This window comes from Dermacentor albipictus, chromosome 10, assembly GCF_038994185.2.
Source record: "Dermacentor albipictus isolate Rhodes 1998 colony chromosome 10, USDA_Dalb.pri_finalv2, whole genome shotgun sequence".
NCBI lineage: Eukaryota > Metazoa > Arthropoda > Arachnida > Ixodida > Ixodidae > Dermacentor > Dermacentor albipictus.
Genome location: NC_091830.1, coordinates 83,099,026 through 83,123,557, shown reverse-complemented (window position 1 = coordinate 83,123,557; position 24,532 = coordinate 83,099,026). Strand labels below are relative to the sequence as shown.

General features: G+C 45.3%; 1 protein-coding gene and 1 long non-coding RNA gene across 9 annotated transcripts in view; one reads left to right on the top strand and one right to left on the bottom strand.

Annotated features, from left to right (window-relative positions):
* Positions 1-14,682, bottom strand: part of LOC139050526 (uncharacterized) — a 265,834-nt gene extending 251,152 nt beyond the window's left edge. For 2 of the 8 annotated variants that reach the window (XR_011508922.1, XM_070527032.1), the window contains exons 1-3: positions 14,159-14,669; positions 13,027-13,062; positions 9,441-9,506 (exon numbers count right to left, since the gene is read on the bottom strand). Coding sequence is in view for 4 of the 8 variants with exons in the window: in XM_070527032.1 (XP_070383133.1) it covers positions 9,441-9,506; positions 13,027-13,041 (81 nt within the window). In the remaining 4 variants the exon portion in view is untranslated. Of the gene's footprint in view, positions 1-2,698; positions 2,998-8,439; positions 8,843-9,440; positions 9,507-13,026; positions 13,063-14,158 lie in introns of those variants that run through there. The other 6 variants (XR_011508921.1, XR_011508920.1, XM_070527029.1 and 3 more) reach the window with 6 other exon arrangements.
* Positions 14,683-14,884: 202 nt separating this feature from the next.
* Positions 14,885-24,532, top strand: part of LOC135918609 (uncharacterized) — a 133,331-nt gene continuing 123,683 nt past the window's right edge. The window contains exon 1 of the long non-coding RNA XR_010569708.1: positions 14,885-15,054. This is a non-coding gene — a long non-coding RNA (uncharacterized lncRNA). The remainder of the gene's footprint in view (positions 15,055-24,532) is intronic.

Below are 24,532 nucleotides of genomic sequence, written 5' to 3'. Positions count from 1 at the left end.
ATTCTGCTGACGCACTGTACACTGATGCGGCTCCGGGACCAGGTGGTCATATAAGAGTGGCCGCAAGCCCTACAGTCTGATCGAAATTTCACAATGGTGCAACAATTAGGACTAAACTCATAGGCATCGTGGAGATAGCCGCCGGACCAATTGTCAGCCATCTGTGATCCTTACGGGCCGACAGGTGGATTGTCGCCTGTTCATGCAAGGCAGAGTAGCGGCGTGTGCCCTACGCATACAAGGTCACACGGTCCGGGAAACGCACAGTCATTGGGCCAGGCGGGGGTGGCGGGTAACAAAAGGGCAGATGCTCTCGCTCCAGAATTAGCTTGACGAGCGAGAGTGTGGGCCGATACACTTAGATCAGATCCTTTGAAGTTTCCACTCGAAGTCCTTGAGCACCAACGTCTATAACGCACAACATGCGCAGGGCCCCACCCGAGTCTGAGCGCAGTGGATGCTCGGGACTTTCGAATAATATTCAGAGAAATACCACCCGCACCTCGGACTGTGGCACGCCATCTGGCCTACGGCATATCCTGGCCACTGCCCGTGGTGCGGGGGGATGCCAACTCTAGCCCACGTAACGTCGGAATGCAAGAGCAGGCGCCGAAATTGAATTCCCTCCTGTTGGGATTGAAAATCACAAGTGGGAAGTAGTGGGAAACCATTCTCGCCGACCCTCACCTGGAGACCAAAAGGGGTCTCCTCGACCATGCCCGGTGAGTAGCTCTGGGTAGTGGAGTCTCGGAATAGGCACCCATCCAACCACTCCCAACACCCCTTTCTTTTTCACTCAATCAAATACTATTCTCTTTCTCTCTCTCTAATGGGGTTCCTCATTATTGTCGCCTAGCCTCGGCCCCCTGTTTCCGCAGCGCCATGCCTGGGCGCCCGCGGCGTCGAGCCGCCTCCTGTATGACACACGCTTGAGTGCGTTGTTCCCGCATGTGGCCGAACAGAGTGCTCTTGCCGCGGTTTGTGGGCCCTCCTTGCTCGACTGTGATTAGCGTTTCGCAGGAGGTCCTCTGCTGGCGCTCTCACAATTACCAAGCACAGCAGGTTTGCGCGATGTGAGGGATGTGGAGCCTCTCGAAAAAAAACTCACACCGACATGTGCTCCCACGGGAACAACGTGCGGCAAAAAGCTGGCACAAGCTGGGAGGGTCTGCACATCTATCTTACAAGTCGTTCGAGCAAACAAATGCGTTTAATCAGCAGTCTTAGAATACAGGTGTTCCTGTGCACCAGTATGGCGATTGGAGCACGAACGCGACTGGACATATTTCGCCAATTGACGTTGAAACCCTAACCAAAATCTAAAGCGTGCAGCTTATGGCCTGTTCATCGAATGTCGTGTTCAAATGTGAAAAATCAGCTTTTATATTTGTATTTAGCGGTGACCGCGAAAGATCGTATGGAACGTCCCTAAATATGAATAATCAAATAAAACACGCCATGCGCCATAACGCAGTGGCTTGCACTAGGAACTTTCTTCTGGATATTCATCCAACCGTCTCGTATTTTTTCCCCTAGTCGAAACGTTACAGCATCAGGCTGCGGATCGTTTGGTAGAATTTATTTTTCGCAGATACCACAATTGTATTTGATGAGCTGGTCTACTGGAAGCGGCGCACAGTAAATGCAGAAGGAATTGAGATGAAAAATTGACATATATTGAAAATGCACTAATTAAGTTTCTAATTACATTATGGCCCACATTGCAATTTACAAATTCGAGCCGTGGAGGTCGCCAGCCGGATCGAGTTGGAACAAATTTTCAAGATGACTCCAATTTCGAGACATTAATTCCGGAACTTTGGGAAAATGCATTGGCGTGGCAGTTAATTCGTTGTAAAAACGTCGTTTCATGCACTGAAGCACCGCAGTAACTGCAATACCAATGTATTCCTGCCTAAAATTCGGTAATTTATAAATCGAACCTGTTGCCCTCCTCAGAATTCGTTCCAAGTGAATCCACCTTGCGATGTACAATGCTGGAGTTTATAAATTCCACTATGGGTCAAAACAATATTAGCTAAAATATTAATAAGTGAATTCTTGGTAGTTAGTCGATTTTGAATTTCAAAATTTTGTGCATGTTCTGTCACCGCTTCGAGCAGACCGGCTCATAAACTAGAATTGAGCCATCTGCCAAAGGCAAATTTTAAAAACTTTTGAAAGTGTTCGCTGAAACACCTTGTATATCCGGGATCAGCCCACAATGAGTGGCTAGTGACACCATGCACGGAAAAGAGTCGGTAACTCGCTATGAAATGGCGTGTCTTTCACGACACACACATATAGGTGACGGCTCCTGTATCCCGTGTGTGCGCATTTCCTTTGTGGTCGTATAATTGGCGCAACATATCTGGTTTTTAGAACGTTTTACTATATGTCTACAAGCTGTTTGTCTGTGGGATTACCTAAAGGATTCCCTATAACATGCACCTTCTGGTAAGGCACTTGTAAACACTGCTGAAAGCGGACAACATCCTAACGTAAAAATGTTATACCTTCTGAAGAACCAGCACATATCCAACTATAGCACGTATATACATAGCCCAAGGAATGTCTGTAAACCTTGTGCAAGACGATCATTTACTACGTGTAAATCAATACGCGTATCTACGATGATCACTTGTTACATTTTCGCACATTCATTATATTATACTCTTCATAGGTAGGCAAGGGATTATTATGTGAGTTTCTTTATCAGATACAGGGAACACCATGTGAACACCAGTCTTCTTGTGTGACTTCCTTTTTTCAAATCCTTTATATTCATCTTTGCTTCCGAGTGCGGCAAGTGTGCACATATCAATCTTGAACGTAGTCGTGCATGATGCAAATTCGTTTGGTGAAAGTCGCACTTTTCAGAGATATTTTCCTTCACGTCCATCCATATGTGAAGACTGCCATCCGCAAAACTGCAACGCTGTCGTCTACATTTTGTATTCCAGCACCGGTACTTTCGAGTACGTTAAAGGAGCACACCTAGAAAAAATCACAGAAAGCGCATATCTGAGGCACAACCATATATTCAGTTATTCTAACGCTGCAACATGCGCCTAACGGTACTCGCAGTTTGAGGATAAGGATGGAGGTGCTTACCGATTGAACACCCACCGGTGGCACACGATTTCCTCCACTTTTTTTTATATTTTCCTAATATTACCGATTTTATTAATTACTGTGGTTGCTTTCGCCTAGGATTTCCTTTGGTTCATTGCCTAATCCCTTCCATAAGCTTGTCCAGCCGTAGAAGCAGGAACGGCTCGGGAGTGGGGGGCAGGCCCTCCTTTCTATTTTTCTATTTCCATATAGAAGTCCCAAGATCTCTGGACATCAAGTGGCTTCAATTGCAGATTATGTCAACTGGACCCCACGCTACGGCTACAACTGCCACCTAGCCTTTCCCGCGGCGAAGCAACCTTGTTGTGTCGCTTGTGGTTGGGAGTGGCGTTCACGAACGCATACTCCTACCGTATGGGAATGGCCGAGAGCCCGATGTGCGACTCCTGTGGGTGCGAGGAGTCCATCGAACACGTATTGTGTACCTGCCCTCGCTACGATGTCCAACGCCTCTCTCTGCGGGCAACTTTACACAGACTAGACTCGAGACCATTCACCGAGTCAAAGATACTCGGACCGTGGCCACAACCGCACTGGCTCGAAAAGCGATTCGTGCACTAGTGCGGTACTTAAAGTGCACGGGCTTAAGAGACCGCTTATAGTGTCATTGTGTAAGGTGTCCCTCCCACATGTACCCAGTGCTGACTCTCTCCCTTTCTTCCTCTTTCTATTCTACTTTACCCACCCCCAGTGTAGGGTAGCAAACCGGATGCTGTTCTGGTTGACCTCCCTGCCTTCCCTACCCTTGCTTTCTCTCCCTCTCTTCCTTATACATACATGCGCACATACATACATAGATACATACGTACATACATGCGTACATACACACACACATACATACATACATACATACATACATACATACATACATACATACATACATACATACATACATATATACATACATACATACATACATACATACATACATACATACATGCAATAGGTTTAGGAGCTGTCCTTTCCACCTTTTAACAAAAATCTGGCCTCTCAGTACGCATTATCGTCGCTTTCAGGTGAGGTTCTCGACTCCACCAGCTTTTATGACTTCAAGTAGCTTACCAGGAATATTGACCATGTGCCCGTTTAGGGATCGCGTACTAGGTGACGCCTGTGTTGATGGCGTAGATCCGCCGCGGTGGCACTACGTACTCTTCCAATGGCAGACGCAGTGCATATACCCAAATACACAGTGAAGTAGACAGGATGACAGTCGCCACCGTAGCTCAATTGGTAGAGTATCTGACGCTTACTGTGGAATATGATGGTTCAGTTGCCGCGACTGGCAAGCTGTCTTTTCTTCCTATTTCTCTTTGCTTACCATTATTGTTTCTGTATTGCGCCCATCACTACAGTTAATTTCCCTAAAGCGTTTCTTGGCTCCGCCTTCAGCTGGCTTCATATAGCGATGCACATTGTTGGCCAATCACCAGCAGCTGTAGCACAGCGGCCATGGCGTTGCGCTCGTTAGCTGGAGGTCGTGGGTTCGGTCCCGGTTGAAACGCCCGCATTTAGCATTGCAAGGGAACGAAGCTGCGTGGACATTGATTGAGTTGCAGAGTAAAGAACTCAAGGTGGTAAAAAATTATATTGGAGTTACCCACTGTGGTGTACCTCATAATCAGATTATGGTCCATGCACAGAAAGTTGCTTCTTTTATTTATTTAAAGTTTATTTACCCTTTAGCAAGAATTTACGCTTCACCAAACGTTTCTTTATTTGCAAAGTACAATGGCTGATTGATGGCGCTGTGGTTACTGCTTGCCTGTCCCGGCCGAATAATGCATTTTAGCTTGGTTCAATCCACAGTGGCATTGGTGGACGAAGTATTGACTTTCTCTCACGATAATAGCCTCCCTTTGTTTATGTATGGCTGCTTCCAGACGACTGGTTCCAGACTGAATACTGGTAAAGCGAACGCAATCTGTTGTAATGTGCCCTTCGGCCGTAGCAGTGTCCATGCGTTTTATTTCGTTTTCTACAGTTATTATCGGCACAGCCTCTTATTTCTCTGCTTCTCCGCGTAACAGGGAGAGAAATGTCTTTACTACAGTTTACAGTATTTCGGTTTTGTAGCCAGAGTCCACTTTAATTCAACACATGCGATGCACCATAGTACCCAGAAACACCAGACCAAAGACACCCAGAGAGAGTTACGCAGAAAAATATCGATATAAGTTTTAGCATGTCGATTATGAACCGAGTGTAACGCATACTTATTTAAACCTTGCCTCGAGCACATAGATTTTTGGGGGGATTCGTGCACATTTCTTTAGCTGTGCTATAGGTTTACAGGCAAGATTTATTTCAAGAAACCTCTAAAGGCCCTCACAACGAGGGTATTACTTAGAGGGGTGGCAAAAATTCTATAAACATCTAGAGAAGCGTATTAAAGGAATAGGCAACAAGAATAAAATACCAGAACAGCAACACTCAAGCAGACATAATGGAAAATCGCAACAGAATAAACAGAACACAAAAAAAATCAAACACATTGAGGTCATCATCATCATCAGCCTGGTTACGCCCACTGCAGGGCAAAGGCCTCTCCCATACTTCTCCAACAACCCGGGTCATGTACTAATTGTGGACATGTCGTCCCTGCAAACTTCTTAATCTCATCCGCCCACCTAATTTTCTGCCGTCCCCTGCTACACTTCCCTTCCCTTGGAATCCAGTTCGTAACCCTTAATGACCAACGGTGATCTTCCCTCCTCATTACATGTCCTTCCCATTCTCATTTCTTTTTCTTGATTTCAACTAAGATGTCATTAACTCGCGTTTGTTCCCTCACCCAATCTGCTGTTTTCTTATCCCTTATCGTTAAACCTATCATTCTTTTTTCCATAGCTCGTTGCGTCATCCTCAATTTGAGTAGAACTCTTTCCGTAAGCCTCCAGGGTTCTGCCCAGTAGTTGAGTACTGGTAAGACACAGCTATTATGTTAACTTTTGTTATTAACTTTTCTCTTGAGGGATAATGGCAACCTGCTGTTCATGATCTGAGAATGACGGCCAAACGCACCCCAGCCCATTCTTATTCTTCTGATGATTTCCGTCTCATGATCCGGATCCGCCTTAACACCTGCCCTAAGTAGCTGTATTCCCTTACCACTTCCAGTGCCTCGCTACCTATTGTAAAATGCTGTTCTCTTCCGAGACTGTTAAACATCAATTTAGTTTTCTGCAGATTAATTTTTAGACCCACTCTTCTGCTTTGCCTCTCCAGGTCAGTGAGCATGCATTGCAATTGGTCCCCTGGGTTACTAAGCAATGCAATATCATCAGCGAATCGCAAGTTACTAAGGTATTCTCCATTAACTTTTATCCCCAATTTTTCCCAATCCAGGTCTCTGAATATCTCATGTAAAGACGCTGTGAATACCATTGGAGAGATCGTATCTCCCTGCCTGACAGCTTTCTTTATTGGGATTTTATTGCTTTCTTTATGGAGGACTACGTTGGCTGTGGAGTCGCTATAGATATCCTTCAGTAGTTTTACATACGGCTCATCTACACCCTGGTTCCGTAATGCCTCCATGACAGCTGGGGTTTCGACAGAATCAAACGCTTTCTCGTAATAAATGAAAGCTATATATAAGGTTTGGTTATATTCCGCACATTTCTCTATAACCTGATTGATAGTGTGAAGATGGTCTATTGTTGAGTAGCCTTTACGGAATCCTGCCTGGTCTTTTGTTTGACAGAAGTCTAAGGTGTTCCTGATTCTATTTGCGATTACCTTAGTAAATACTTTACAGGCAACTGACAGTAAGCTGATCGGTCTATAATTTTTCAAGTCTTTGGCGTCCCCTTTCCAATGGATTAGGATTATGGTAGCATTCTTCTGAGATTCCGGTACGCTCGAGGTCATGAGGCATTGCGTATACAGGGTGGCCAGTTTCTCTAGAACAATCTGTCCACCATCGTTCAACAAATCTGCTGTTACCTGATCCTCCCCAGCTGCCTTCCCCATTGCATATCTCCCAAGGCTTTCTTTACTTCTTGCGGCGTTACCTGTGGGATTTCGAATTCCCCTAGACTATTTTCTCTTCCATTATCGTTGTGGGTGCCACTGGTACTGTATAAATCTCGATAGAACTCCTCAGCCACTAGAACTATCTCATCCATATTAGTAATGATATTGCCAGCTTTGTCTCTTAACGCATACATCTGATTCTTGCCAATTTCTAATTTCTTCTTCACTGCTTTTAGGCTTGCTCCGGTCCTGAGAGCATGTTCAATTCTATCCGTAGTATACTTTCTTATATCAGCTGTCTTACGCTTGTTGATTAACTCCAAAAGTTCTGCCAGTTCTATTCTAGCTATAGGGTTAGAGGCTTTCATACATTGGCGTTTCTTGATCAGATCTTTCATCTCCTGCGATAGTTTACTGGTATCCTGCCTAACGGAGTTGCCACCGACTTCCATTGCGCACTCCTTAATGATGCCCACAAGATTGTCGTTCATGGCTTAAACACTAAGGTCCTCTTCCTGAGTTAAAGCCGAATACCTGTTCTGTAGCTTGATCTGGAATTCCTCTATTTTCCCTGTTACCACTAACTCATTGATCGGCTTCTTATGCACGAGTTTCTTCCGTTCCCTCCTCAGGTCTAGGCTAATTTGAGCTCTTACCATCTTGGGGTCACTGCAGCGCACCTTGCCGAGCATGTCCACATCTTGTATGATGTGGACGTGCTCTTAGCACAGATTGTGAGGTCGAATTCATTTCTAGTGTCGCCATTCGGCTCATCTACGTCCACTTTCGGCTATTCCGCTTGCGAAAGAAGCTATTCATTATCCGCATGTTATTATGTTCCGCAAACTCTACTAATAACTCTCCCCTGCTATTCCTAGCGCCTATGCCATATAACCCCACTGCCTTGTCTCCAGCTTGCTTCTTGCCTACCTTGGCATTAAAGTCGCCCATTAGTATAATGTATTTTGTTTTCACTCTTCCCATCGCCGATTCCACATCTTCATAGAAGCTTTCGACTTCCTGTACATCATGACTGGATGTAGGGGCCTAGACCTGTACAACCTTCATTTTGTACCTCTTATTAAGTTTCACAACAAGACCTGCCTCCCTCTCGTTAATGCTATAGCATTCCTGTATGTTACCAGCTATATTCTTATTAATCAGGAATCCAACTCATAGCTCTCGTTTTTCCGCTAAGCCCGGGTAGCACAGGATATGCCCGCTTTTTAGCACTCTACATGCTTCTTTTGGCCTCCTAACTTCACGGAGCCCTATTATATCCCATTCACTGCCCTCTAATTCCTCCAATAGCACAGCTAGACTCACCTCACTAGATAACGTACTAGCGTTAAGCGTTGCCAGGTTCATATTCCAATGGCGGCCTGTCCGGAGCCAGGCATTATTAGCACCCTCTGCTGCGTCGCAGGTCTGACCGCCGCCGTGGTCATTTGCTTCGCAGCTGCTGGGGACTGAGGGCCGGAGTTTGATGGTTGTGTTCATATAGGAGGTTGTGGCCAAATACTGCATCAGGGTGCCAATCCTGCTCGCGTTACCGGTTCTGGTCACCGGAATCAGGCCACACTCCGGGCTTGTTTTATGCAATTTTATCAACACGCAGATTTTTTTTTAATCCGGTGGAAAATTGCCGGCACCGGGATTCAAACCACGGACCTCTTGGACGCGAGACGGGTGTTCTTCCTCTACGCCACCGCTGCACTCTACGCCACCACTGCACACATTGAGGTAACGGAACAAAATTAGAAGAAAAGGTACGCATCGCATTTATTATGTAGAAGTTCATGAAATTTAGACGAATTCATTTCAGTTGCGAATGAAGCAGGCAGCAGGTTTCACTCAATAATTCGTTTGGGTATGAATGATTTCACAAAAGGTAAAGTGCGGCAAACGGTGCGTTTGATCATGGAAGAATGGTCACGAAGCGGAAAGACCGCCGATGGTGATTGAAAGAAATGGTTAGGAAGCAATGGATGATGGTAAGTATTGAGAGAAAGTGTTAAGCGAGCAAGTTTGCGACGATGAGAAAGGTTATCAAGACCAGCACGAGCCTTTAACGCTGTGACGCTAGTGAAACGTGAGTAATCTGAAAAAATGAAACGACCAGCATGGTTCTGCAGGGATTCGATGTTATCTATGAGGTAGGTTTGATCCCGTTGATAGAGAAGCAACCCGAACAGCCAACTAGAAGAGTTACTGAATGGAGCATGTCGTATAATATTCATTCTTTGATTTCATGCGTACATTTTTTTTACAGTTGCTCCAAGAATATAGATGCACTACCTGATGCTGACAAACCTTGAAGCACTTACCAAAGCTTTCTCTCCAGTGTAGGTGTACTCAACAGGCAAATGCAGCTTCGTATACAGTAAAGCACTCTGCGAAAAAAGAAGGAAACGTGAAAGTGTTTAATTTAATATACTCATAGGAGTAGTACTCTGAGTCTGTAATGATCTAGCCTGCGTCGAACGTAACGCTGAACTGCATGCCAAGACTGCGAAATCTTATCAGCGAGGTCTGCTGTGCGCAGCTGTCGCATGAATGCAAGTTACATAGCGCCAGTTCTGCTCAACTGAGCAGTCCCCTTCCTATTTACCTACTACCGTTTTCTCGTAGGTACAATTATTCGCGGATATTCACGCAAAAACTATCGCTGCAGTCTGGGCTTAGAGTGTGGTCTTTGCACATCTTCCTCACCTTATACCCGCAAGGATGCTGTGTCACTTCTAATGCATCCTCCTCGAAGTGTGCAAGATGCATGCAGTATGTGTTATATATATCTACAGGTATACTTGCTTATCGAGTGACCATGTTCCTTCGTCTGACAAATGTTATTGCTCAGCGTAGGATGCGCATGCATGTATCGGAAGTTTCTGGAATATCATCGATGGTTCTGTCCGCTGTAACTTGTCAGCAAAGCCAGTGTAGTCTGGTTGCACCTATGCGCGCCGCAAATGGTCTAGAACTTTCTGGAAGACACGCGGGCATCAGCGATTACTCTGCTACCTTCGATGACTGATCTGTAAAAGCGGGCGTGCTTGACCCGCTGATCAGATTTCGACGATCGCCGATGTTCGCCGCTATTGGTGTGCTTTGAATGCAACTTGTTTTTGTGGGAACAAGTTCGCCCAGTAAAAAGTTAGTTTTGTCATTCGCAATTTTTCCGCTCTGTTATTCTGCGTCACTGCTAAGTGACAATAAAATACACAATATGCACGCATTTTCAGTCAAAGCTTCATTGTGTCGGCGCGAAGCTGGAGGTAGAAGTACTGCCCGCATATGTTCCGGGCATATGCAAAAGTGGGCACGTCTGTCTGACTGGTGCTCAGAAACAGGTGACAGGCCACTAAATATTCTCTAGAAGCAACGACCAAAGTGATTTATCGAGTGCAGTCCCAAGTCAACTCATCGGTTTTCCAGCAAAATTACATAATGCCAATATCCCTGGAACTTCTCTAGGGATGTCTCTAAGATTATTTTGTTCGGCTTAACCGCCGTTCTTTCATACAAGCTATGGCTTTGGCCTCCTAAGGATGAGGTCACGCGATCGAATCCGGGCCACGGCGGCCGCATTGCGATGGGGCCAAATGCGAAAACCCCGGTGTATTTACATTTAGGTGCACGTTAAAGAACCGCAGGTGCTCCAAATTTACAGATTCCCCATTATGGCGGGCTCATAATCAAATCGGGATTTTGGGTTGAAAAACCCTAGAATTTTTTTTTGTTGGTACGGCTTCATATACTTGAGATATGCTTAAGAAACCGCGAAATAGAAATGGTCATGGGATGGACATGTAATAAGGAGGGTAAATAAGCGATGGTCATGAAGGACTACGGCAGGGATTCCAAGGGAAGGGAAGCATAGCAGGGGGTGGCAGAAATTTAGGTGGGCGGATGAGATTAAGAGGTTTGCAGCGCCATGGCCACAATTAGTAGATGACCGGGGTAGTTGGAAAATTATGGGACAGGCATTTGCACTGCCATGGGCGTAACCAGGCTTATGATGATTATGACTTGAGATTACGTCCCTGTAATGCCGTCGCCTTATACGCCGGCCTACACGAGCTGATGCTCTCTTCATAAGACCCCTTGCACGTTATAATATAATTGTATTCAATCCTTGGGAGAATCGTCTACCACTGATTGGGGAAATATTAATCTCAGGTATGAAGATATCGGCAACAATACGAAGCGGCACTAAACAGACACACATCATATGCCTCACGCCTAAAGAAAATAGAACAGTGGCTACTTTAACAAGCGTGGGAAATGGTTCAGTTGTTTTAGTGCACGTGTATGCTGATTTATTCATTTAAACGGTTTCATTCAGACACTATAGCATTCTAACACGCTTATGACATATCCCTAATAGAAACGGCTACATGAGCGTTTGTCTCTGCTAACTAACCTGAAGTCTCAGAAATGAAATGGCTCAGCGTTCTTTCTTTCTATTTTAGCCGGTATCCTGTGTACTGTTTTTGTTTTTATTTCCAGCGCCACACTTGTTTATGAAGCGAACACACTTTCAATTTTAAGGTTCTATGTCATTTTTTTCTGTATTGAATTTCTTTCGCATGTAACTTACCATTCTTCTTAGCAGGATGAGGGGGCGCGATCACAGAATAGCTTGCTGTTTCTCTTTAGATGCGGCTCTCTACCACTCTAGTTATGCACAATGTACAAGGTAAAAATGACAGCCTTTCCATTCTGTCAAGATCGAATGGCAGCGAAAGTTGACGACAGCCAAAGCTCGCGAACGTTTTTTCGTTGCCATTCCATCTTCACAGAGTGGAATGATTGCCCGTGCTTGCGATTTTTGTTTTCGTTAAGCATCCCGAGAACGTTGTTCGTCTGTGGTCGTTTCACGCCAGCGCCGTTTATGTTCTTGTTGCTGGTCCCTCCGGCGCTCCTCGTATGCATGTTCTACGCATGGGTTTCCGTCCCATCGATAACGCAGCTGTTTCTACCATCAATACCTCTCCTGCTTATATAGTGCAATAACCTTGACTTTACACTATTTTTCTCGGCGAGCGTTCTAATCTCTTGTCCATTTTGCCTACGAAAAAACTGCGGAATCTTAGTCATATACAGCCTTCGCTGGAAAAACACAACGCTGCCGCGCTATAGATGACTATAAAGCAATGACGAGTGAGCGCATCTTGTATGTAGACACAAACTAGGCATTATTTGCAACATTTCACGGGTTCAGAGCTGTAATTAATAATGGAGAAGGGATGACTAGTTAGGTCAGACAACGCGTTACCACCAGTGATGAGGTATTAAGGCAAAAAGCTCCAGTACGGAACGAATGAGTGCATAAACAAAAAAATATTGTATCCGTGCCGTCAATCTCTCTAATCGACGTTCCGTATTTGCGAGGTTGCTGTGTTATATCGTCATAAGAACAAGCCAGATTAACAAGAATTTTGCTGGAGCAGTGAACTTTTCCTTCCAGCCCAGTGGCCTAGACTTCAAAACAGCAAGGGTACCTGTCGAGGTCCTGACAGCCCCTTGAGATAGCGCTCTTTCTATTTTTGGTGACATTTGTAACGGCAAGCAAAGGGTGCGTTATTATTGCAAAGAAAGCTCAGATTGCTGCATACGAAGAGTTCGAATTTAGCAATTTTACTAGCGTGCTAAAATAGGGGTGTGTTAATCGCACTAGCGCGATCACCATCATAGCTGGTAAGTTTGGTTTCACTGGCCATTGACGTCTATAACTGAGCAACCAAGACAGTAACAATTGTTTACCGTTCTCTGTTTTAAATTGTGGTTCATAGCGCACGGTTTGATTGTACGGCTTCCGTGATGAATAATAACTAATGCTGCCCGGACTTTAACCTAAAGGAGAGCAGAGCGTTTTTGTTGATGTAAAGAAAAAGAGGCACCAATACATACCTTATTCTTCACCATAGACAGGCTACAATCAAGTACCTGTAATCAACAAATTTGGTTTATTTTACTATGTAGTATTGTGAGAATAGATATATTACGCCCGCTATCTGTATTTACTATGTATTTACTATGTGTATTCTCTTACCATGATTCTAAAGTTCCTATTCATCATAGAGAAATCGGTAATAAATGCTGCTACAGAATACTCTAGCCCCACTGCTATTTAATATAGACATTATTTCAATTTTCCGGTCCAATAATATAGCAATGTAACACACATTAGATATGGAGGGAATTTGCCATATAATTTGTTGTGCCCCAATATAGAGTCTAAAGGCATCAGCGGGTTACTTATAAATGAAACTGAGAAGCTGGCATCAGTATTAGCAGAAACGCTACTCCTGCAGAGATAATATAAGTTCAACATTGTCATCGCTAGATACGATATATCTTGCCAAATAATAGCACTGTATATGAGCGGTAGAGAATGCTGCTCAGTAGGTATCTTTGAACTGAGATTTGCTTGAAGAAGTGAACCATTTTACAGTGTAACTCTGCGACTCATTATAAAAAAAAACATCAAATAACACGGAGCCTGCGTTTCGAAAACCATTCACAAAACATACACTGCCAAGAATAATGAAGCCATTTTGGTTTTCATTTTTCAAGAACGCCAAAAGTCGCATTCGATCCAAAGTGTATCGATTACAATATAATTATACACACGAGATCTCATCTGTCAGGCCATTTTTCTATTGTTATTGTAAAAAAAAGGTCATTTAAGGGGTGTCTATAAGCCACAGTATATTTTGAGATTGCTGTTGTTGAAATGTAATGGCTGACGTCAAGATACGATTTCACAACATAGGAGTTTAAAACGTGCTTAAGGCGTTTTTTCTGGTAAAAGACCTCGGGAAGGCACAGGCGCGATCCCGCTTCTGGAGTCTATTCGGTTTCGGCAGAAAGACTGAAAATCCAGTCTACGTAACGTAGGTACGTGCCTTGCTGAACGTTTACTTGTAAAGTACAGCAGTGAAGGTTAGGCGTCCGCATTGCATTTGCAATACTCGTCCTATCTAACGTTTGAAACAAGCAAAAGTGTCACATACGTTACCTGTCAGCAGGGATTACTTACAAGTAAATAAAGGCAGAAGTTCAAGACCGGTAGTGCTTGATCTCAGGTAAATGTTACTAGGTTCTATGAACACACAGCTATCTATTTGCTACTGAAAGCGAAATATTTTTTTGTTTCTCACGTTGTTGATCACTTCAATGTTGACGGTTCAAAACAGCCTTCAACCGCTGCGTCAGTGCACCTGTTCACAGCGGCGTTGTGCCATTACTTATTCAGGCCACTGGCAATTTACTCCACAGCCCGGCACTTATTCGGCCCAACGAGTAATCAACTGTGGAGCCTTGGCGGTCAAGATTTACTACAATCCGGCAGCGCGATCAAGAACTGGGAAGCGTCCTCGCTTTTAAAGGTAACAAATTTGAACTACCGGAAGAATAGCGGTCCCATTCAGAAACTGCTAATAATTTCATCGTTCATCATCTGCATTCAACATCTCCTGTGCGATAAATATTTCACATGCCTCAAGACAGTGTCCTTTCCATCCATTCCATCACTACTACAGCATACTACCAATAACGGCGTTCATCACGTATAGGTGCAACAATTACGCTCCTTGGAGCTGCAGCTTTTCTGAAGAAAGCTACATATTCGTGCGTCTCTCGTGTCCATCAAAAGGTGCGTCAGTTCTGCCTGTGGTTTGAGCGGAAGCTAACAAATAGCTGTATTCATTCCATATCCCTATCCATCTAGACATTCCCTATCTTTTCACCTGAGCACAAGGGGAATTCGTCGCCTTCAACCATACGCACTTGGAAGCAGTGACATGTTTATTTCACCCTCCGAGGTGTCTTGGTCTTTATAGAAGGTATCCGTGATCAGATTCACTTTCTGTTGGTTGATGTATGTGCTCATGGTCACTATAAATTTGAGTCGGCTCCAGGATGATAACATTACGGGTAAGTCTTTCAGTGGTTTCAAATGGGCACTATTTCGGCACATCCAAAGCGGAGGGGACAATGTGAAGGAAACCAAAGAAGCTTTTCGCATGGATGCTGAGATGTCAAGTTGTGATTATATGCTGCTCTTGGTTCACTGGTTGTTGTATTATATTTAGCCGACCTGACGGCTTTGCAGCTCATACATTGGTGACGATGGGCTACTTGAACAAACACCAAGCTGCTCGCGTGGTAGTGAGTCCTACAGCCTGTTTACTATTTCAATTTAGGTTATGCTATTTTACCTCTTCCTAATGATTGCAGTCCTATTTTTGTTGTTCACATAGAGGAAGGACGGACGGTCGCGTAATAATCGGCAAGTAATCGCAATATTGCGACTACTTGCCGATTACCTTTTACCTCTTCCTCTTCCGATTTTACCTCTTCCTAATGATTCCAGTCTTCAGACTGGAATCATTAGGAAGCTAGGTGAAGATCAAGATCGCCAGGGTACACATGACGCTGATGAATGGTAGCATGCTGGAGGGTGAATATGCGCAAGGAGGCATCGCTGAAAGAGGATTGCAGGAAGTTGGTTCTTTATCGTCAGTAGGTATTCCGACGCTGTTCGCTGGCAATGTTAGGAAACTGGCTCACAGAAAAGACGCAATCCAGGAATTATTTGCGCGAATAGTCACAGTAGCGAACAACCTAGTGTTAGGAACAATCTGCCTGTGTGTGCAGGATCCTTGTCCCCCATACCGGCGTGTAGGTGTACTCTTGCAGGCGCAGGCACCATCAAGTGAGTCTGCATGCAAGCTCTTTCAAAGAGGCTAGCCAACAGAGGCCATGGTGGTCAGAATCTGCTGTGAATAGCCGGCCGAACGGATAGGGGTGGAATTTTGCAACTGGCCATACAATAGCTAGGAACGCATGATCCGCGACTGAATAATTTCGCTCCAATGCGCGCAGCAAGCTGTTGGCATAGGCGATGATGCTGTTCACTGCACGTTGACGTCGGCTTAAGACCGCGTCTATTCTTTAACCACTCTCATCAAAGCGGACTTCAATTTGGACTGATGGATCGAAGTGGAACAGAATGGAAGACGTTGTGAGGAGTGTGGTTAAATCGGAGAAAGCCGTGGCTTGTGCAGGATCACAGCCAAAGCTTCGTCTTGTTTGAGAAGATTTGGGAGCGGTTAGAGGATTATTGCAATTTGACTGAGAAACCCGAAAAAATAACAGCAGAACCTCACAAAGCAGCGAACATTTTTGGCAGACTTGTGTACAGGAATGTCTTTCACCGTAGAATGTCTCTGGCTCAGGTTGTACGCTGTCAACGTTCACAATATTGCCAAGGATTGTAACGCGGCAACTTCCAAAACGTCACTTCGATGAATTCAGCTTTAGTCTGGCATGGCAAAACATGTCTACATTCGGTGAGAGGCATTCTTGGTGTTTGTGCAAGGTAGGCGAAAACAAAGTTAAGTGAAGCAGAGTGTCCATCATAATTTGAAATATGGCTGGCGCTATTCAGAGAGCGAAAGGCATACCCTCTCACTGGTTAATCACATCATGACCTCCAAAAGCCATTTTCTCCATGTCCGTCAGGTCCATACCAATCTGCCAATATCCATATCGAAGGTTCATAATAGAGAAGTAAGCGGCAGCATACAGAGAATGAAAGGTACCTAGAATTCCGGGCAACGAGACAGAATCTTAGTAACGTTCTCCAGGTGGTGATAGTACACCCAAAAGCGAAGTGATCTATTCTTCTTAATGAAAAAAAGGACATGGTATGCTGATGGAGTGGAGAATGGCTCGACAATGGCCTTCGGCAGCATCTGGTGGAATTCCTCCTGGATGACGTTTCGCTCAGATGCAGACGCTTCATAAGAGCGTTCGTGAATGGCGCTGGTATTGCCTACGTGTATGAGAACGGATGTAACACCCAAAGGCCCATTATCTACGTCACAAATGTATTGATACGACCCAAGAATCAGTGTAAAGGTTTCAGAACGTTCAGGCGTAAACGAGTGTCACCATGCTATGAATTTCCTGGCTGCCGTAACTAGTTCGCATCACACTGCCCTTCTGAGGGCGTGTAGCATCCGGTACCAAATCTTTTAGCTGATGGGGTTGAAGGGAGAAAAGGTGGTCTACGAAAAGCACCTGTCTAAGTACTTGCTTGATGAAGCCAAAATTGAAAAGTGGAAGGCAGGTTCGTTAACCTTACTGCTCAGGAACTCGTAGGTTGCAGCGACACAATGCGTGAGCGCGACGTCTGTAAAAGGTGTCAATAGAAGTCACTGTCCGGAAGAGTTGGCGAACGTGACTATGCGACATGGGTCTCGGTTTTCAAAGATAAGCGAACAAATTCACTGCATTGTAGGCCAGAGGGAGGAGGTGGGTCTCTGGCATCACATAGGCGAGGCAGTTCAAGGCGCAGGCCACCGGCGGAGCAATGAATGTGAGCGGAATTGGCCAAAACAAACTCAGTTCTACGTATGAGTTCGCGAGGCCACTGCGCAAGAGCCGTAACAATACCAACCACCTGATGACCAACCACGCTAACCCGAGCTGTGCACATCCCAAAAGCGAGCGCCCCAACATCAGCGAGACGTACAACTCGGGTCGTCGGAGGTTTAAGGATGTTCTTTTCATGCAACCACAAAAACTAGGACTGATGACAAAGACGTCTGTCCCAGGCAACGAAAGCTCTGCCAGGTATGCCGTCGTCGTAGACTTAAAATGTGTTCCGGTCGGCACATAAGGGCAACAGAGGATATTGGATCAAATTCAACAATAAAGCTTCACCTCCAGAAGCTGCGCAGCGAATAGTTTTTCTGCGAAAGTCGACTGCTAAAGGAGGGCGAGAGAGAGCGGCGGTGAAATGATGAACTAGTTGTTCGTTGATGCGGTGGAGGCGACCGGGCATACCGGGTGGCTTTCTCAGAGGCATTGGTTGCAGACGATTTGATGCGTGGCAGATAGCGGCTTGTAGTATGAAAGGGGCCAGAGTATGTGGGAAATCAGCTAAACTGAGAGGGCCACAGCCTGCGGCCATAGCAAGCGATATGGCCAGGTCGTCTGTAGCGCCAACAAATGCATTTATTATAGGCTGTTCTCCATTTCGACTCATTTCTATAACGATTCCTGCCCGCATAGAATAGGGCGGCGTCAGTAGTGTTCATGGCCGACAGTAGAGAAGACGCCAGGGTTCACAAATTTCTGGTCAGAAATGGCCACGATCACTCAAACAGCCGTCTTCGAGGGGCCGGATACCGTGGTGAACAGAATTATACGAATTCGTATAAGCGGCCTCCAGCTCTCAGCGTACTATGCGCGTCACTTCTGCGGGTGTAAGGAGTTCCCTCTTAGCACGACGTTGCAACGGCTTTCGGCAGAAGCTCGACCTCAGCCGAGATACGTCTCCATTTCGCATGCTTTACTGGCCGGCACTCTTTGTTCACACTGTGAACAGTGCTCATGTTAGTGAAGACAAGCGGATTAAACTAGTCATACGGGATAACCTTCAAAAATGTAGACGATCTTGTCACCCTCTGACACCTCCTTTTGGGATTGTAGACACAGATCCTCCACATTTGGTATGTATGAAAGGTAAGGCTTTCTAGACGTCTGGGCAAATGTCGTTAGTTGCTTCTTGGCGGGAAGCGGCCGTCCAATTGGTTTGCCACAAAAATCATGGAACTGCATCTTGCACGTGTTCCAGCAGATGAGATAGCTCTCACGGGTGCGAAACCAGATGCGAGTGGTTCCACTGAGGTAAAGGATATCATTTGCCGGCACCATGGTTGAATCGCAGCCATTGTTTCTGTTGACATGCTACACGAGCAGAGCCACACACACACAAACACACACACACACACACACACACACACACACACACACACACACACACACACACATATATATATATATATATATATATATGGGGGGGCGAGCCGGACCGAACGCCCATGTTCGACCGGCAAAGGTCGTCTTCTGCTTCCCGAGTAGCGCACTTTGGAGCCCGTTTCGCAATCACGAGCGAATCTGGTTAGGTAATAATCCTTTTAACGAGTGTCCGCAGTGTGGCACCCATCGCTCGCAACACGGACACAAATAGGCGGTTTCTGCTTACCCTCCATAATTGCGTGATTGCTGTAGAGGTAAATGCCAATGGAAATGCGCTGCTTGTCCCTCTACAGAAGAAAATACAGCCTCGCCCAGGTTTCTATTGCAGTGCAGCAGAGCAAGGAGATGAGACACCGTTTAATCAAGTGTATATTGATGGGTAGACTCTGAACTTTGCCGGTTGTAGGCATCAAAATCTGAAGTATTGGCATTATCGTGAGCATGCGAAAACAAATTGGAGCTACGCGCAATGGTCACGTTCAGTAGTCAAAAAGTCGTTGGCCGCTTCGTTCTGCTATAGCCTTCTAAGTCCAAAACAATGAAGAAGGAGCGAGAAAACCGCAATGGGGATAAGAGGTTTCTTTGATTACCCATACTATCAATTCTCCTGAAGGCACTGAAGTACTTCTCGCTCCATAGTAATTCTTAACTCGTCTGTTTCCATAGGTTCATTTCCAGACTGCATTAAAATTTGTGTCAGGGCAGCTTCATTGAAAACTTTCTGGCTCAACTGCGTATTTGTCAAAACGGATCTGGTTTAGGATACCTCAACTCAGTAATAGAAACGTGAACGCAACTTCTTTTCTCACGAACACAACTTCCCAAAGTACTCCTTAACAATAGGCTGCCAATATGCCCGTTCAAATGACAACAATTACATTACCATAAAAATTGCGCTCTGCGAAAGTTAACGTGTCATATACGACAGCACATAACTGAGGGTTGTGTGATATATTATGGTTGCTCGAAGGTTGTGTTTGAAGGTTTGACATGTCTTTCAGAAAATCGAACGCTTTATGATTACACGTTTTTTGATATAATAAAGAATTTACGTTGACACCAGTTTCAGCAATGACTATAGGTCCTCAGGCGTACATAGCAAAGCTTTGGTGCGAAAACCTGTGTCTACATATATGAAAAACTTGCTAATTAGGTTTCAACCTAATTCAAACCTTAAGGAAGACTCTTCAATTTCAACACTGTTATAACACATAAACGCTTCAAATTTCTTTTCATTCATGGATGCAGCTAGAACTTAGAAATGTTGAGCCATTACGGAGATAGAACGCACCCTCTCCATGACAAACTGATGCGCATATGAAGTGGTCAATTCTAACGTAAGATGCACAACTATTTGGCAGAGATTATGTGCTGTGACTCTGGACTGCTGCTGCCACATCAGCGAGTACCACAGGCGAAGAATGATTCAGGCCGTTCACGTTAATGCAGTAGTGACAGTAGCCTATTGTTTCAAAAAAGCTATACAATAGAATCAGCAGGGCTTACCGGTTTCAGGTTCTTCTCTTCAGCCAGCGGAATGCACGCGTTGTACATAGAGCATAGAATGGGTACCAGCTGAAAACATGTGAGGGTTTGAAAATGTGAGCAGTAAAAATAATTACAATACGTGTCGAATCGAAGTAAATACGTCCAGCAGGAACCTTCTGGGCAATATCGGCAAATGAAGAAAACACGTTAAGGTTAGTTATTCATGACAGTCACTCGTGCTATTCCTCTGTACTTACAAAAACCAGCATGTTTTATATTTCTCACAAGATATTTATGCTCATAGAATATGAGATGAAGTATCTCAAGGTAATACTACTCCACAGTAGCTTGCTCTCGTGCCTGGATAACGTTTGCCAATGCTCGGTGTTATTTGATCAACTGGCTAACATTTCTAATGAGTAGCAGGAAGCCTAAGAGCGCAATTTTAATCACTGCCGACGACAACCACATTTGAACAAAAATATCTATAACCCACCAATGCTCTCCTAAGACAACCGCTGAACTATGCTGAATGAAATTTTATGCTAAGCGAAAAGACGAAACAACAAATAAGTTTTACTCATCAAAGGACCCAAATGTTGATTATCCCGAAACTGGAATAAAGAAAGGGAAAAAAATTCGGAAGTTCTCAAAGAATGAAGCAAGACATTTAACTACCAAACGGAAAGTTTTACGAGTGAAGTAAGCCAAGAGTGCTAACGCATTTAAGCCTCGTACCGCTCCTTCTTGCTTTTCCTCTATGCTCCTTCTATGCGCCCTTCCATATTACTCCGAGGCAGACAGAGCACACCAAGAGAGTCATGGTGCTCGTTGATGGAAGGCTTTCATTGGCGCGACGTGCAAAACTTGCGTCTTGCGTGAACGGCCATTATCAGCGGTGACGTCGTTGACATCACTTAAGCATTTGAGAAGCACGAATGGAATCGAGTACATGGAAAGAAACTTAAAGTAAAATTTGGCAGCATACTGTCCTTGTCGACGAGATGTCAGAGCACAAAGGCTCACCAAAATGACACTTACGGCGTAAAGTGAGGCCAGCTGGCCGGAAGCAGTCCGACACATCTCCCAGCTGCCTGTTGGGCTGGTGGAAAGTTCTACCAAAAATAATAATACCATCTGGTTAGCACAACGAAGTCTCATTTCTGACTCCGCAGGAGCTTGTCCATAAAGCGCGGGAATATTTCTTTGGCATCACGCAAGCCAAACGACGTGACCCTAAACTCCGAGTCTATCAGGCGTAACGTAACCTATACTTTCTTTGATAGACGGATGCCCTGATAGATACCGTTACCCGTGACCGAAGGTCTACAACAGAAAGTCTTTTGCGGCGGGAATGCAGTCAAAAGCATCGTCAATGCTTGGTCAGGGATTCACGTCTCTCTTGGTGATAGATTGAAGGTGGTGGCAGTCGATGCAAAACGTCGGTTAGTACTATTTCGTTTTTACATTATATCCGGAGCTGCCCAAGCACTGCAACACTAATGAATTGTGTGCGTCGTCCACCAGTTCGGTGATAATTCTTTCTAGTGAGATATACCATGATTTCCGGTGCATTGGAGCCACTTGAGTTGTGTTGACGAGAGGTTGGCTGAGAGACTCCGGCAGCATTTTAGGACACTTGCATTGAGCGATTTAAGATGCCGACACTTCTCTGGCAAGCTTTGAGCCTATCCTCCTCGGAGTCAAGTCAAGTGATACTTCCATCATGCGTGTAAGTAGAGCCCAATAATTGGGAATTGGTTGACTAATGTCTGAGGACCTTGTCGCCATTAGTACGTCAGTTCTGTCTTTTTTCTCACATGTACCCAAATTAAGGCCACCAGGCAGAGCAACAGACTCAACAGAACTGTGAGTAACAAAAAACACGACCGTCGATAGGTTAAAAAACATTGACTTTACTGTACTGGTGCACGCAACTCTCGATCTTATATAAGCATACATCTGCGTGCATGCGGTAGTACGCTTCTCTGTAGTACTTCCTGTTATCATATTCCTCTTGATCGCTCAATGTGTACTTAGGCTGAACAATCCCACTGCAGCCTCTCGTCTCGAGCGTGAAGATCACGCGAAAGAACAAGACTCTCCGACCAGGTGGAAACACATAGTGAGAACGCGCAATAAGGTCGCCTCTATAGGTCTGCAAGTATAAGTACATCGATCGGCATCGGTTTCCATAGTAAAATCGTTCCAGTCCTACAGTCAAGCGTAGCGCCGCATTCACATTGGAGATGTTTGCCTATATAGCATCGAGAGTTGCGTTGACCAATACAGGAAACTATGCTCTAAAACTGGGTCCTTCAATCGCGACTGTAACCGAGCGAAATCAGCAGGACACATTTCCCATTCCAAGTCTGCAACCTGCTTTCTTTTTTGCACTTGCACGCGTGTATAATCTTGTGTTCTGGCGACCTTTCAACCGAACGCTCATAATGGAAAACGCAGTAGCTGTATCGAGAAACTCAGTAATATTTACACCGTTTCTACACACCAACACAGACACACCTTGATTTTTTGCATAACAACAGACGATGAAATTAGGCAAGCTGGCCATTCGGCGACAGCTCCTTCCTCAATCGCAAAGAGTATTCTGCTGCGGGGAAGCCAAAGGATTTCGACGTGGGGACGGTGAACATGGTGGTCGGACCAGCATCGGTGTAGAGCGACGCGTAGAGACGGGGGACTCACCACACGGTTTATTCGGCCACTGTTGCCGCAGACGATGCACTCCAAATGCCGAGGGCTTGTCTTCGTGCTAATGAGTCGATTACGCCGAATAATTTGACGCTCGCTGGGGGCTGTAGCGTGCAAAACTTTCTCAAAGACTGGGCACGCAGGACATAGTTAAGCCACAGTTAAAAGTAATTAGAGGAACGTTTAGTTCGATTCAGGAAGAATTTCGCTGAAGGGTGACGTGGCGTCGGATGAAGTTCCGGAGGAACCAGTCGTGACATCGGGAACTATTGCAGAGGACCACATGATGGCGTCGGGCAGTACTCCGCAGTGTTTCGTCGCACTCGGGAGGACTGGCATCGATTAACACACGTCGGATGGGATCGAACACTTGTCCAGTTGACGTGTACCTGTTCAGATGGCAGCTGATATTCCACGTGACGCTCTCGCATCCAGGGCCGCCTTTTTTTTGCGTTACAAAACCGACATTCAGTTTCACCTCACGTGATTGGCCTGGACTGGTCCAGGCGGTGATATCGGCGCGCCAAGGCAATTAGGTGAGGCGATACTGAACGTTGGCTTTTCCAACACGAACCAGATAGTGGCCCCGGATGGTGGTGGTTCGTGAATGCACCTGTCAAACAGGCACTGGTATCTTTCGTGTGGTCCCGGAAGTCGTGCGTGCCTGTCTTGAATCACTTGCGCGCAAACGAGTCGATGCCATTGCATACGTCGAGGTTTACACTTGCAAGAGTGGTGATGTTGTCCAAGCACCAGAACTTCTGAAGATCTTTCGGGTGTTCATCGCACACTTCCGGAGGTTTATGAGGGCGCGATCGAAATGTACAGGCGGAGACCAAGGTAAATATACCTGGTAGCGAAGCTTCCATAGGCGCCCATACGTTCAAAACATGGCGGTCCATAGGCGGTTCATGGTGCTTAACGCCATCTGTATGTGGTGGGAACACTTCCGGCGGAAGAAAAAATAGTGTGACGCCATGTCCGTTAAAAGCAGAAGTGACGTAATTTTGTTTTCGAAGGCGCGAAATTTGTTTTGTTGTCGTGCTTTGGAGCTATATATTCAAATGCCCTGTCACTCGACTTGATGGGCGTTTCGAGCTTTCAGCGTAAAAAGAGATGCAGGAAAAGGCCAGCTGTACGGCTGTCGAAATCGCACCCCTGCACAGAACATACTTTCTTTGGAGGCCGACGAACGCTTTATGTGTAGAGTTCTGATCCTATTGTCGGATGCCAAGCCCGTCAGCCAGTGGCACGAAAACAACTACACAATTATCTGGTGGTCGTAACTCACTACTTTTGACTGAACAGATTAAGAGGCGATGAAGCTCGCCGCGTCACCAAATTCAGACAAACTTCGACAAGCAAGAAAGCGCAAACTGTG